This window comes from Lupinus angustifolius, chromosome LG11 (assembly GCF_001865875.1).
Source record: "Lupinus angustifolius cultivar Tanjil chromosome LG11, LupAngTanjil_v1.0, whole genome shotgun sequence".
In the NCBI taxonomy this organism is placed as follows: Eukaryota; Viridiplantae; Streptophyta; class Magnoliopsida; order Fabales; family Fabaceae; genus Lupinus; species Lupinus angustifolius.
Window position 1 is genome coordinate 11810639 of NC_032019.1, and position 15638 is coordinate 11826276.

At 34.2% G+C, this 15638-nt stretch overlaps 1 protein-coding gene across 1 annotated transcript; it reads right to left on the reverse strand.

Annotated features, from left to right (window-relative positions):
* On the reverse strand, nt 412–12001 carry LOC109361164 (DNA gyrase subunit A, chloroplastic/mitochondrial; the record flags this gene model as incomplete). The annotated part of the gene is given in 14 exon segments (XM_019606514.1): nt 412–498; nt 2396–2444; nt 3359–3447; nt 3571–3636; nt 5484–5546; nt 5643–5751; nt 6386–6456; nt 6734–6820; nt 6954–7052; nt 7157–7201; nt 7951–8052; nt 9977–10042; nt 10186–10255; nt 11484–12001. Coding segments are annotated over 14 exon segments (1428 nt in total), but the record flags the coding sequence as incomplete, so codon positions are not given.

Here is a 15638-nt window from a genome sequence, read left to right on the forward strand (position 1 = left end):
TTTATAAATGTAAGGCTTGCAACAATAATTTTGTTACTCACAAGATCAAGTACTCTCCATATGTCATGATACATTAGAATTGTGAGTTAAAGGACTCCAAGGAGCTAACTCTTATCAACTACAATATGACAATTACTACCTACATAATATATGTAGATAACCAAGACAAGTAAGCACACAAAAAAATATATGGTTGATGTTACATTGGTTTATTCTACTATCCCTTTCATAATAACAGTAACTCAGACACAAAAATACAAATATACTTTTGACTATAACCCCTACACAAATGAAAAAACACAAAAATATATAATTATATATATATGTGTGTATGTGAAAGTTTTATGCTATATGCACAAGACAAGACAAACATACATAGTACAAATAGATTTTACAGTAATTGTGATGTACCTCGACAATATGTCTTCTCTCTTGGGCATGTGAAAGTTTATATCTTGCACGCCTCTCAACAACTGAGCATCTGAAGTCTATGAATGCCTGAAATGAAGTTGAATATTAAACCAAGAAAAAAATTGCACAATCCAACTTGCAAAACAAAAGCACCACACAGTGAGCTAACATCAATAAAAGAAATGTTGCTCCCGGAAGCAGAAAGAGAGAAAGTGTGGAGATTGAATGTAGTAGCCAAATTTATATAATCTAGGTCTGATTGCAGGGGAAATTACTAGTATCTACAGCTTATCTACTTAGAGTTTGTTCACTAAGCAAAAGAATTATCATTAAGGGATCAACCCAATACAAAGATTGGACCTAGAACAAAATACTAAGAGATTGCAGACCTTGGTCCATTAACATAGGACAAAATACTAAACTCCTTTATTTTCACAAAACCATCTCCACAATCTTATTGCATCATGTCCAGAAGTTGCATATAGCTTAGTTCCTTACCTGAGAACCTCACTTCATTTCTCATGAGCCAAATGGACCAAACCTAAAGCTTATGTAGGAAAACTCACAGAGCACTCATAGAAGATCTAACATTAAAAAGGGCTTGTCAACTAGAGAGGCCATTTAAAGAAGAGGTGTAAAATGAATAAAAATAGAAAGAGAGAGATAGAGGGAGCTAAAATTTGTTTTTGTTATTGATATCAAGAGAGAATGATTACATGATTACAATAAGGAATAGGTATATATAGTGTAGTACACATGTATTACACTGTACTGCACTGTCGGTACTGTTACAGTACAGTTGCAATGAAAAAGTACAACTGTTTTAAATCTAAGCTGACTCTATAACTAACTTCGGTTCTACATCTCTAAAAAAGGACAGCCCAATGCATGAGGCTCTCACCTAGTGGGGTCGGGGGAGGGTGGACGTACGCAGTCTTACACTCACAAGCGAAGAGGATGTTTCCAGGATTTGAACTCATGACCGCTAGGTCACAAGGCAAACAACCTTACCATTGCGCCGAGGCTCACTCTCTTTCTGTTCTACATCTCTAATAAGAAGAAATTCAAGGAGCTCTTTGGTGTTTGGACAAGGATAAAGCTTCAGGCCCTGACCATTACATGATTGCTTTCTTTTAAAACTGTTGAGAATTTGTTTAGGAAGATCATGGAAAGCTTTAGCTGAGGTTTATTGCAATGGCAAGATGCATCTAGCATACCATTATCTAATTGCCTATTGGCCATCTCCAGCAATACACTACCAGCAATGCTTATAAATATAACACTAGGCTTTTTACTTTAATGATTCCTTTTAAACTTTGGTCATCTCTTGGAAATTAATCGACCACCTTCCTTTAATGGTTACGAATACTTAAGTTCGATTCTCAACAGCCTAAAACTCGTTTTCAATTTAATTTGTCCACATCATACTTTCTTGACAAAGACTTCAATAAAATCTAGATTGCACCCAGATGAGAGTGATTCAGTACTAGTTTGTTGTAACCAAGTTCCAAACAGAGAACAATTATAAGAGAAAATAGACATGGAATTTAATGTGGTTCAACCTACAGGCTATATAGCCCTAGATGCACAAGCAAAGCACATAGAAACTACATTATGAGAGCTGTAGATTGCAATTGGTTGCGGCTCAATGCTAAGACCGTAATCCCAAAGCAGTAACACTTGAGTCCTCATTGTTAGGTGTGGTTGGCTGTAAGGATTAATTGATTTCATTGAGCTCTATCAAAAACTGGCTCGGTTTAAAACAAATTGAAAAGAAAACCAAAATCCAACACATATTTCTGACTGTGTACATGAATATATCTATGTATTTCATATAGACAAAGTTATTAAAGAATATCAACAAATCATGACAAACAAATCAACGTTAAGCTATGCTGGAAGGACATACAAAGAACTGTTCATTCAAATTAACAATAGAAAGATGGGGAAACACAGTAGACTTATAAGGCCAACCAATACTCACCTGTAGCAATTCTTTCAACCCCATTTGTTTAGGTTGTCCATTAAGGATGCTACAAAGAAATTATACAAAAGATATGCCCAAATTAAGACATATTATACAGATAAAGTATAATCAAATAATCATGGAGAAAGAAGCATCAAACTGACACAAAACTGATAGAAACAGAAAAGAAGATCAAGAAAAAACAGCATATTTAGCATATCTCTTCTATTGATGATATCAATGAGATATCATTATCAGAAAGATGGAAATTGTGATGGAAAACATGAAATGAGATATTAAATAAAGAAATCCAATGCTATCAAGAGGCCTGGTCTCTCCCTCATTTTCCTACTTGGTATTTTCCTCCCTCACTTATTACCGTCCTTTCCTTTATGCTCTCTCTGTATATAGCTGCAGTGCCACTTCTCCCTCCCAAGGCCTCTCCAATGCCCCGGACAGTTGTGCTTACATTCTAAGCTTGTTTTTTATAAGAATTGCTACTAGTAAGTTCTTGAAATATTCCATGCTTGCCATGCCCATTTAGGATGCTTATTCCCTGCTTTACTTTTTCCAAGATAAGAACGTGTCTTATTTATAAAATGACAACTAACAAAAATGATAAAAAACAATACTTACAAATCATTAGTTGCAAAAAACTCAATCTATAGAAAATGATATAAGAATCGACAAGAGTAAATCTTCAAAATGCAAATCTATAATAAAAATTTATACAGCCTAGCCTTTTATCCACTAGGTGGAATCAGCAAGATGGACCAAACAGCACCAAAATGTTTGATCATAAATCATGTCTATAGCCATACAATTGTCCAAATCCTTCCTAATATTATCTATCAAAATATATATCATGCATATGGAGGAAACAATTCAACAAACCATCAGAAGGTTCAAGGTAGCACAGTGATCAGGGTTTTTTTGATAGCTTACTTCAAAAGATATAAGTAAAAATTAGAGCCTACTTACCCCACCATGTTGCAGCTAAAAGTAGATTGAAGAGATGTTAAGCGATAAAGATTATTCAAAACAATCAATGGATCAGATCCCCGCTTCAGCTGCAAAGTGGATGAAATTACTCATTATCTAGTACTCAATAGTCTCTTTTTTCCCTTTTCTCAATTTTTTTGTGACCTTCAGATAACAAACTGTAGTAGCAGGGCCATGTTTATGAATTTTACCTCAATGACTACACGCATTCCAGTACGATCACTCTCATCCCGGATATCACTTATCCCATCTAAACTCTGTAACATAAAAAATATAACAAAATTAGGTTATACATTATACATGCCAACTGGATATTCAACAAAGGTTTTCCGTATAATACCCACCCCAAACAACAGAGAGAAAAAAGTAAAGGTAAAGATTAGGATTTAATTAAAAAGATAAATAAAACTTGAACCAGAGTGTGGTATTTTTGTGCGAGTGTTCACGAGACATGAGTTCAAGAACAAAACCTACGAACTTTCTGCTTTTCCAATTATGGATTCATCTGGATAAGCTTTGAACACAAATAGCATTAAAAAAATTGTAGAAACTTCTATGAAAAGAACAACTATTTTACCGTATGAATACAAATGCAATAATCACTTTTAGAGAGAAGAATACTAGAAAAGGATAAGAAATACTCTTAAACTGAAGGAATAGAGCCAAACAACAAAGCATGTCACTATGTCAGTCCCTCTGCATATATACCAAAGAAATGCCACTAAAAATCTTTGTGCATAATACTAAAAGGGATGCTATGCTCCTTTCCGACCAAATAAACTGCAGAATGGCAAAAACAAAGCAGCCTCATGAATTTTGGCAACATAACATGTGCCAAAACCTCTAAAGTAGGTAAGGAGAAGAGTATGCAAGCCCATATGGCAGACCAACAACTTTTCAAAGATCCCAAACAATCAATACTAAATTACTTTTGCATCCGAACAAAGTAAAAACAGTGAGGCCTGATTTTGGAATCTGAACCACGCATTACGCAAATACTGGGATACAAAGTGGTCAGAGGTTTGCGCTTCTGGAGCATGTCATTGACATTAACCCTATTAAGAACGGCAGTCCAGACAAAAGCTTTAACAATCATGTGATCCTTGGATTTCCAAACAGGTTTTTCCAATAGAAAACTATTTGTATTATGAGAAATAGTCACAAACTGAAAAGGGTAAAATAGAATCAAGGGCTGGTGTTCTAGAGTCGAGAAAAGAAGAGTGATGAATGGAATCAATCAAAACCAAAAGAGTTTGTAGCTCATTAACCTCTATCATGCAAATTTCTGAAAAAATGGAGGTCCCTAGTGGAATATATGTTGAGAGTAGAACTGACAAACAAGGGCATTACACAAAGAGGAAAGATAAAAGGTCTTGTTAAAGTCGCCAAAGGTGGGATGGTACCAACCCAACCATCACCAAAAACATTAACACAAGAATCATCCCCCAACTTCAAAGACAAGTCAGAGTTCAGAGAAGGCTACAGTGATGGTTTCGCATCACAAATTGAAGACAATAACAGCAATTAGATATAGCTTTCAACATAAACCAAAGTGGAAAGAACAAAAGGAATGCAGTGGGGAAAAGGACTAATGGAAAATGTTGAGCTCACAAATAAAAGAGAAATGTGTGAAACTTGAATTAGTTAACATCAAATAGAAGTACATAGTTATAAACCCAAAAAAACATAGTTTGACCAATGTTTAAAGCCAACAAGGTGGAGAAACCAAGAATATTAGAACTTAGAAGTATACAAGAGCGAACTCTCTAAAGTATAAAGATAGAAGAAATACGCTAAAAACATAGGAATAGTCAAAAGAATGGATACGGTCACCAGTTACTAGGACAAGAGAACATATCCAAAATATCCAATAGGAAATTACATGCCCAGGAAACTAAAACACAGTTGCCCAACTATGTAAACTTGGAAAAAAGGCCACAATTAAGATTGTCTGTAATATATAACATACTCAACTCTATCTCTAAAAAAATCTTATTTTCCGAATAATAAAGTGACTAATGTGCAATTTCAATAAAACAAATCTAAAGTTCTAAAATGTTTACAATTACTTTTAGGATAGTATTGAACATGGTAATACTGATACCTTGCTTTCTACATGTTCTGCAATCTTCTCAACTAAAGATGCTTTGTTCGTCTGGTAAGGAATCTATTCCAATCATAGAAAGAAATATCTTATCAAATTTCTGAAGAAAATAAAGCAAGTATTTCTAATGTCAGAATCTAAGAGAATCTGGAATGCTACCTCTTTAATGATTATTGCATTTCGTTTTGTCTTAGAATCAAGCAATTCAATATCAGTTTTCCCTCTGACAATAACACGTCCTCGACCAGTACGGTATGCATCTAAAATCCTTAAGAAAAATGAACACATATCAAATCACACATTACATAGTACAAAACTTTCAAATGGACACAAAGTAAAATGAAAAGAAAAAATAATATAGTAAGAATATTTGATAAAAGTAGCAAATTGATCATTCAATTACGCAGAGAATAAAATCTTTGCACGTGAAAAAACAAGGTCACACAGATTTCAATTTTCACAATCTTCTATAACAACTAGCCAGCTTTTCTTCAAGACTTATTCAATTTTAGTTATTATATTAAATTCTCAATTGATATTTAGAGATCAACAATGCTCAATTTAAATAGTGCAACAGAGGAAGGTGCAAATAACTTATTGTGAATCTTTTTAATAACAACATATTATGAATCATATCAACAACCCATATACTGTAACCAAAAATATACCCCTTGTCTCTTGATGTTGTCACAGACAAAGTACTTATTGTAATTGCCACAGTCAATTAAAAAGGAACACTTTAAACAACATTTTCAGAGTGTATTCACTGTATTGTGATGCAGAGAATAAAAATGTTAGCCACTATAAAAACATAAAATGATTATCAATTTTTTTTGTCAAATATACATAAAAGGGATCCTCTCAAACATCTTTTGCAGTTAAAATCATATGAATAAACTCACCCAAGATTTCCCATAATCAACCCTCCTGTTGGAAAGTCAGGTCCAGGCATGTATTCAAGCAATTCTTGCACCTATAAGTAAAACAGTGAGTGATTAATAATAAAACGACTTTCATGTGTTTTGAATTATACGATCTATAAAGGATTTATCCAATGAAAATCTCATAAAAGTGAATATATGAAAATTTAAGAAATTGAAATGCTTAATAATCTAATTTAAGTAGGCCTCAACCATAGAAGCAACAAGAATTCATAAGCCGGCTATAAGCACAGAATTTCCAACATCCAATGGAAAACTAGATTCAATTATTTTTCAATACAATATAGAGACTCAAGAGTTGGCACTCACAGTGGCTTCTGGATTGTGTATCAACACACAGAGCACATCTACTAACTCCCCAAGATTATGTGGAGGAATATTAGTCGCCATGCCAACCTGATGAAGATAAATATTGAACAATTTACATGAGAAGATTGATAGGGATAGTTCTATCAAAGATGCATGATTTCATTGGTTGTCAATAAGCATCAGCATTTGTTCCAAATATGTAAAAGGAACCCAAAATCACCGCAATCCCAGAAGAACCGTTCAACAGTAAGTTAGGAAGACGAGCAGGTAGAAGCGATGGTTCTTTCTGTGAATTATCAAAATTCGGAACAAAATCAACCTGCAACCAAGGGAAAAGTATATGTTAAACGTTTTTGGTAATTGATGTTCTATTAAATCAGAAAAAACAAAAAACCATGGGGCAAAAGAACAGCAGTGACTGACTGTATCTTGTTCAAGATCTGCTAACAACATTGCTTCAGTCAATTCCTGCAAATTCAGACAACAAAATAGCATCTTTCAAATGATCTGCCAATAAGTTAAAGTCCAATAAACATGGAAGACAACACTAAACAACTACTTTAGATTGGTAAAATTTCATGTTAGTCCCTGCAAATTTTAATGACAGTCATTTGTTAACAACAAAAAGCTTCAGATAATACACCCTACTGCCATATCAACTCATCAATACAATTTTACAAAGCACAATCAACTAAAACAAATGCAATGAACCACTTCAAATACATCACTTTGAAATATTAGAGATAGCAACCAACTTTCATGTTTTTTAAGCCAGAAACATCATATTTGCTGGAAGTTCCTGGTTAAGTCAGCAAGACCCAGTTATGACCATTTTTTTGGCTGCTAAAAGATATCCAGGAGTGGTTTCTAAAGACTAGATACTTCCGACTTCAGATCAACAAGGAAGAAATGATTTTAAATTTTCAAATATCAAGAGCCACATGATTATGAATCCCCTTGTCTTTCTCGCACTTTTGCTAACGAAACTGATCTAATAAATAAAAAACTTCAAGTCTGGCTTTTATCAACAACAAAAAAATTGAAGCTTGACATTTGAAGTTAGAAATATTTAAAATTTGTAGCAAGTAACAACAGACATAGATTAAAAAAACATTTGTTCAACGACATCAAAACCTTGGCATGAATAAAAAATGAACATGATGCAATTAGACAATTATAATTTAGATTCAAAGAGTAAACAATTATAAAACACATACATCCAGTTTGCACTCTGTGTAACGCATGGCAGCAGGAGGGTCTGCATCAATTGACCCAAAATTCCCATGACCTTGGATTAAGGGACAACGTAAGGAGAAATCCTGAAAGAAATAGGGAAAAAAATAATATGTAAATCATAATGGCAAAAATAGAAAAGAATGAGAGTGTAAGAGAAAATCCATACAATATCATTTCAAAACAGTAAATGCATGTTACTATATCAAGTACTGAAATATACTACAATAACAATCAAGTCTTAATCCGACTAGGTGAGCCCAACTACACGGTTCAAACGATGTCATAAATCATGTCCATTGGCAACAATTTGATCTCTAAATTCTTATTTGTTTCATCTGTGGTTTCTCTTGGCCAACCTCTGCCTCTAGAAATTTGGCTAACCTCATTACTGGGGCTTCTGCATGCTACCTCCTCACATGCCCAAACCACCTAACATACCATCTTTTGTATAATAAGAGTTCCTACAACTTTCTTTCTAATGCATTCATTCCTAATCCTATCCTATGGTATGATATAATCTATAATTTTCACCCCTAGGGTAGGATTTATGTGGCTCTTGTTAAACTAACAGTCCATATACTACATCTTGCTTCGACCTACATGAATGCCATATGTTTCCAAAATATGAGGAGAAATCTATTCCTTCAAAAGAAACAAAGATAATAACAGAAAATGGCACTGTGAAGGGACACTTACCTATTCTCATTCACTGGAATACCCAAAAAGAGGTACATTTATCAACAAGGTTATATAATGCCAAAATGCCACAAGCATGTCTCCCATATAATTAGATCCAAAATCAACATGTTCAGCAAAAAGAAGTACACTTTTTTGACAGAAAAGTAAAATTATTAAGGAAGAAGAAAAAAGATCGAAGAATGAGAGGAAGGCAAATCTCTCAAGAAAACAACAAAGAAAACATAGGGCCAGAGCCTAGGATTTTGAATCATGTAACACAGCATGTCAACTCTCTAAATGTCTAACAAAGAAACACCTCTAGAAAGTTCATGAGCAGAACATCAAAGCATGGCTGAGTTTCATTGATAGCAATGTGGAGAAGTGAGGCTGCCCATTAAATTTAGGTATTTAGTTAAATTTTGAGTCTGTTAGAAAGGAGGGCAAAAATCATGTGACAGTGTATAATAGTTAAACTGATATGGTCCAACTTTCGAGAAAGGAATAGTAGACTTATCAAACAAATTGTATTTTTCTAAATGGTTACTATGCAACAGAATAGTTCTTTCTGCATAATAACTTTAAGGGATTCCTGCTGATGTATCTGAAAGCTCTACTTCCTTAACAATTCTCTAATCTGGATTTCATTTCTTCCCTATCTCAAGATAACTTACTTACCCTTCACAACTTAGGCATATATATAATCCACTACCACCTTCATAGATGATTTGACTAGGGGTGGTGGGTGAGTGTGCCAAAAAGCCTTAAGACATAATTAGTACAAGAGTGCTCTTGAGTAACTTTGTGTATCTACCAAAGAGAATCCTTGAAATAGAGAATTATAATATGGGTGGGGGAGGTTCTGTGTAGCAAAAAAACGTTAGACATCAGTACAAGACAGTTATCAAACAACTTTGCATATCTACTACATAGATTCCTTGAAAGAGATGACATGTGAGCACAGCCAAGAAAACAGCCGTGACAACAAGCAAGTCAAGGGGGGAAAATACAGACTACATAGCATTCATCTCCATTCTCCAAAACATTGACACCAAGGTATAGCAAACAGGACATACTTCCAAATATTTCATCCTCCTTACTATTATCCAAATTCATTGAACATGGTGTAATAAAGCAAAACCAAACTTTCCAAGTGTATATAGATAGGTATATAATACTATATGTATTATAATAGTAATTACGGGGAAAACAAAGATAAAGAAATAATTAGGGAAGAAGATACATATTCAACTACAAAGTATGATAGTACTTTAGAGAATATATCTATTAAGATGAAGGACAAAAGAAAATAAAATGCCAGAAACATATTACCTGTGCCATTCGCACTAAGGAGTCATACACAGCGGAGTCTCCATGAGGGTGGAATTTTCCCAATACCTAAAATAAAAGCATCATATAGTAGCATATCAAACAATAAGATGACAATGGGTAATACACGGTCCAAACATACTTCTAGATGAATGTAACACATGCTTGATTTATATTAAGAATTTAACATCTGTGCATCGGTAGATATTAACCTCTCCAACAACTCTTGCACATTTCTTGAATGGCTTTTTTGACGAGAGGCCGAGCTCATGCATTGCAAATCTGTGTTCAAAATATTAGATTCCTTTGTGATCACATCTCAAAAAGAATAGTCAAAATTTAGCCAATCATAAATTTGAAATTTGTCTTTAGACAGTAAATTGTTTTGTATAGGGTGGAAATTAAGACTCCCAAACATCTAATCCACACTAAAAACTTCTAATTACAATTTTGTAAGTTTTTATCAACTAAATAAATCTGTATCATATAAGCAATTATTAACATATTTTATCTATATACATCTAATTGATGGTAAGTTAGAAAATTACTGTTGGAAGTAATTAGTACAGAATGTGAATGAACAATTATGAGTGCCAATAGCATTACCCTAGATTTTGTTATAGCTGTTCAACAAACTACAATGACCATCACAGAAACTTCATATAGTGAATGAAATAAGGAATGGGAAGTTTAAACAAAACATGCAGTAATGCAAACATTATTACAGTTCATGGACCAATGCGGACCAAAATGCTTTTAATAACATAAGTAGTCAAGGCCAATGTCAATGAAAATCTTGAATTTCATTTATGCTAAAAAAAAGCTTCACAGATAGCAAAATGGCGACAACCAATAATTCAAACATAAATTTAGTCACGATAAAGCAACTTCAAACATAACAAAGGATACATGAATGCAATACACCAATTTGATACCATGCCCCGGCATAATTACACATGGGTATAAGTAGAAAGACGTTTTACAACAAAGTTCTTCCTTATATTAAACTCAGATTAATTTCCTTTTTTTCAATTGTTCATAACAAGAACCATTTGTGTAACTAAAAAGTTGAGCTTTGTTGTATAGTCATTATGTAATTAAGAAGTAATTTTGAGTTTAGGATCTAGGAAGGCTTTCAAACTTGGAGGCATTTTTACACCAGCTTGCCAACAAAACATTCACCAGACTTTTTGTAGCTTCCATTTTTTTAGTAAAGCCCAATAAAACAAACATGCTAGAAGTGATTCTTTTTAAATTTAAAAAGCACGTTACAAAAAAACCATACAAAAGAGGTCCTAAACAGTTTATAGCAAGACTCACCTGTGCATGATTTTTGTAAAAGAAAATACAAAGGAAAAATCAAGTTTTGTAGCCTACCCAATTTCTGGATTAAGTCAAAAACAAAGGAATGAAGCAAAAATCCAACAAAAAATGACTTAAAAAAAACTTCACTTCACTAATTCATCAACAACATAAAAATCTCAACACACATTATTATAATAATACTAACAGAATCCTTCTATGCACAGGCTTCAACCCATCACGAACATCAGGTAAAGCACGACCAAGCAACACAGACATAGCATACGCCATATAAGCTTCAGTAGCTTCTTTATGAAGCTCAGTTACCACAACCCTTCCCCCTTCATTCCTATTACTATCTTTCACCACCACACTCCCGTTCCCGTCTTCCGCCGCAGCAGCAGCAGCCTCATCCCGGCGTTTGGCCTGGACAGTCTTGAGGGGGCGGCGGGATGAGGAGGCGGAGGAGAGGAATCGGAGGTCCGGAGAGGTGCGGCGGAGGCAGGAGAGGAGGGTGGGGTGGAAGGGGAAAGGTGAGAGTCTGAGGAATGAAGAGAATTTGAGAGCAGAGGATAATGCCATTGAAGGAGAGAAGTTGGAGAGGTTTGGGGTTTGGGTTGAAGAGAGATTCATAGGGTTTCGGCCATTTAAGGGTTTTGGATAGAGGAAATGGAAAACAAGTAAAAACCCTTACTTAGTGTAAGTGTTGTGTGTGTCGTTGCCCTCCAAGGTGATCATAGATTTTGTTTATCTTGTCTTTTTTTATTAAGAATTTTAAATAAAATGCAACTTAAGATTTGTCTTTTTGTTTAATCAACGATTGGATACTTGAGGAATTGATCTTCTTCAGATTATGTGATTGTTTTTCTAATAAATGTTGCTCATAGAAGTTAAATATTTAACATTTTTAATTGATCTGAAAATTTAATTAGGTCTTATATCATTCAATCACTTCTATCTATTGTTTTCAACCATAATGATGTTGATATGTGGGTAGAGACAAATTGTAGTTTTGATGAAGAATTATGTAAAGTTTGGGGTTGGAACCATTACTTGGTAGGTTCATGTCATAGAATCATTATTTTGTGGGTTGAAATCCTAGAACCATTATTACTTGGTGAGATATTGGCTCCATCAAATGGCTTAAAAAGTTTTTCGGATAAATGAAAAAAAAGGAACCCAATATTGTACGAACCAAGAATATTCATATTATTAACATGGGTGTAGTAGCTCTTTCAATGTGAATTTTCTCCATATGAAAAACTCAAACATAAAATATGATCTAGAGAGGACAAGCATTACCACTTGAAATATCCACTTGTTGGTGAAGATAATATAGCTTTTGAAAAAAAGGACATTGTAACTTTTGAAAAGTAACTTATAGAAATTCAGTGTAAGAAACTTTTCAAAACTTCTAACTTTTTTCAAGAATTCATCTCCCATTTTTGCTTCATAATCTTTTCACAAATTGACAATTTTTACAACAACCCCAAATGTCATGTAATATGACATGTCTTTTTAAGTTGTTTAACTAAGTTTAGCTAATTGTGTAGCTAAAATTTATTAACAATTCCAATTTGATCAACTAGCTATATAGCTTTAAGTTTTTTTTAGTTTTTAGCTACAATTGTTGGAGAAATTACTCCATCCGAAATCCATAGGTTAAACACGGAAGTCCTTATAACTATGGTTTTGTTCCCATAATCTAATGTTTATGCACATACATAAACCCAAATCAAACAACCATGGTCCAGACCGAAGAAACCTCAAATGAGTTCATGGTGAAGAACATACATTGTTGAGCCATTTCCGGAATCTCGAAGGTATGAGGGTGCGATGATCTTCCAGATGATAGAGCGCCGAATGGTTTTCCTTAGTTTCTCTCTAGAGGGGAATGAGAGAATGTGCCTTAGTTTCTTGAGTGTGTTGTTCAAGTAATGAGGAGACTTTTTGTTGCATTATGCCTTATGTGCCTTATGGACGAGTGGATAGTGTTATCTCATTATGGATAACACTATTCTCATCCTACCTTATTCTCTTCAACCTTACACCCTGAAAACATGTTGCTCTACAAATGGGGACCTTAACCCATAAAAGTAACCTCGTAGTGGTTACTACTTTAGTTGCAATAATTCTGATTCAGACCTTTCATCAAATCAGAAATTGTCCGAAGGTAACTACACTTATATTATTTCATGACACATATGCCCTTAGCCACCAAATTAATTACTTAAGATCATTTTATATTTTGGCTAATTACATAATGGCCATAACACAATTATAGAATTATATTTGTGACCCATAAATTGTCAGAAATTCCAACAATAGAAAGCCAAGATGCATGAAAAGGGAAAGACAAACATGATCAGGTACTTTTGCAAAAAAATTAACATCAACATGACACAATTTTTTTTAAGGCATGGGACAATATTTTTAATGACAAAGGTAGATGCTATAGATTTATTTAGGGCTGTAAGAAATAGAGTACAACATTATTTGAAAACAATTTATTTATTGATAAGCATACTCATGCAGAAAAGCTTGAGTGCTCACATCTTTGTCTACACGTGTTTGAGACTATTGTTAAAATAGTTATTTTTTTTGTTAAGTGAAAATTTTATTAAAAAGAACAAAAATTACAAATAGGAAAAAATAAATATACAATTCTCGAAAATGAGATGATAAAAATATTACATGGTTCAAAAGAGATCCACTAAAATCCAATCTAACAAAACAACAATAATAATAGCACTCCAAGTATAAAATTGAATTAGAGATCTACTAAAAATCACAATATGATTCTCCATACGTGTTATCTTTAATGCGCGCTTAAATATTGTCATTATGACATAGGCATACCCAAATTATCATGTCCATTAGTCTTGTCTCCATATCGAATCACAGTGAACTTCGACATATCAATCATGGCTAATTCAACAATGATCACCAACATTGACACAACTAAATGACATAGATACATCATGAAATGTGTAGCATGAAAATTACATGAATATGATCTGTACATGTCAATTTTCAACTGGTCCTACTTAACTTTAGTGAGATCCTTAACTATAACAGAAAACCTTATTGTACAAAGTATAATGCCAGAATACCAATCTAAATGATTAATCAACTGAAGTTTGAATACAAAGTATTCATACATAATACTGAAATTACATAGAACAAAACAAAAGTGTGCATTTTCTAACTCCCACTAAACCAAAGAATCCTCACACTGTAGAACAACCATGTGAGCAGTATGCTCATGAAATACCTTGGGTGTGATAGCCTTTGTAAGAGGATCCGCAATCATGGAGTTAGTGCCTAAGTGTTCTATGGAAAGCTGTCCACTTTGTACCTTCTCCTTAACAACTAGGAACTTAATGTCGATGTGTTTCGACTTTGCCGAACTCCTATTGTTGTTGGAGAACAACACGGCTGATTTATTGTCACAGTATAACTTTAGTGGTCTTTCAATCCTTTCCACAATCCGCAGCCCAGTGACAAAATTTCTCAACCATGATGACTGAAGTGATGCCTCATAACATGCTATATACTCTGCTGCCATGGTGGATGAAGCTACAAGGTTCAGAACGCCAAGAAATCGCACCACCAGCTAACAGAAAAACATAGCCCGAAGTAGATCGTCTACTATCTTGGCATCCCGCAAAATCGGAGTCAGAATACCCAATGATCTCTAATTGGTCTGATCTCCTATATGTGTGCATATAGTCTTTTGTTCCTTTAAGTACTTCATGACCCTTTTGGCTCCTTTCCAATGGTCCATTCCTGGATTACTCATATATCTGCCTAAAACCCCAACTATGAACACTATATCCGGACGCGTACATACTTGAGCATACATAAGACTCCCTACAGCTGATGCATAAGGGATCTTTTGCATTTCCTGAATTTCCAGATTTCCTTTAGGGCACTGATTGAGACTAAATTTGTCTCCCTTAGCAACTGGAGTATCCATTACTTTACAGTCCTGCATGCCATACCTTTAATTTATCTCCATTAGCAACTGGAGTATCCATTACTTTACAGTCGTGCATGCCATATCTTTTAAGTACCTTTTCTATATAGAACTCTTTTGTGATAATCCAAGAATACCCCAAGATCTGTCTCTTTATAGTCAATCCTTTCATCAATGTTTCCATTGAGAAAAGTTGTTTTGACATCCATCTGATGAAGCTCCAAATCATAATGTGCTACAAGAGCCATGATTGTCCTAAGAGAGTCTTTCGATGAAACTGGAGAGAAAGTCTCTTTATAGTCAATCCCTTCCTTCTGAGTAAAACCCTTAGCTACAAGACGTGCCTTATACCTCTCCACATTACCATTAGAATCCCGCTTGGTC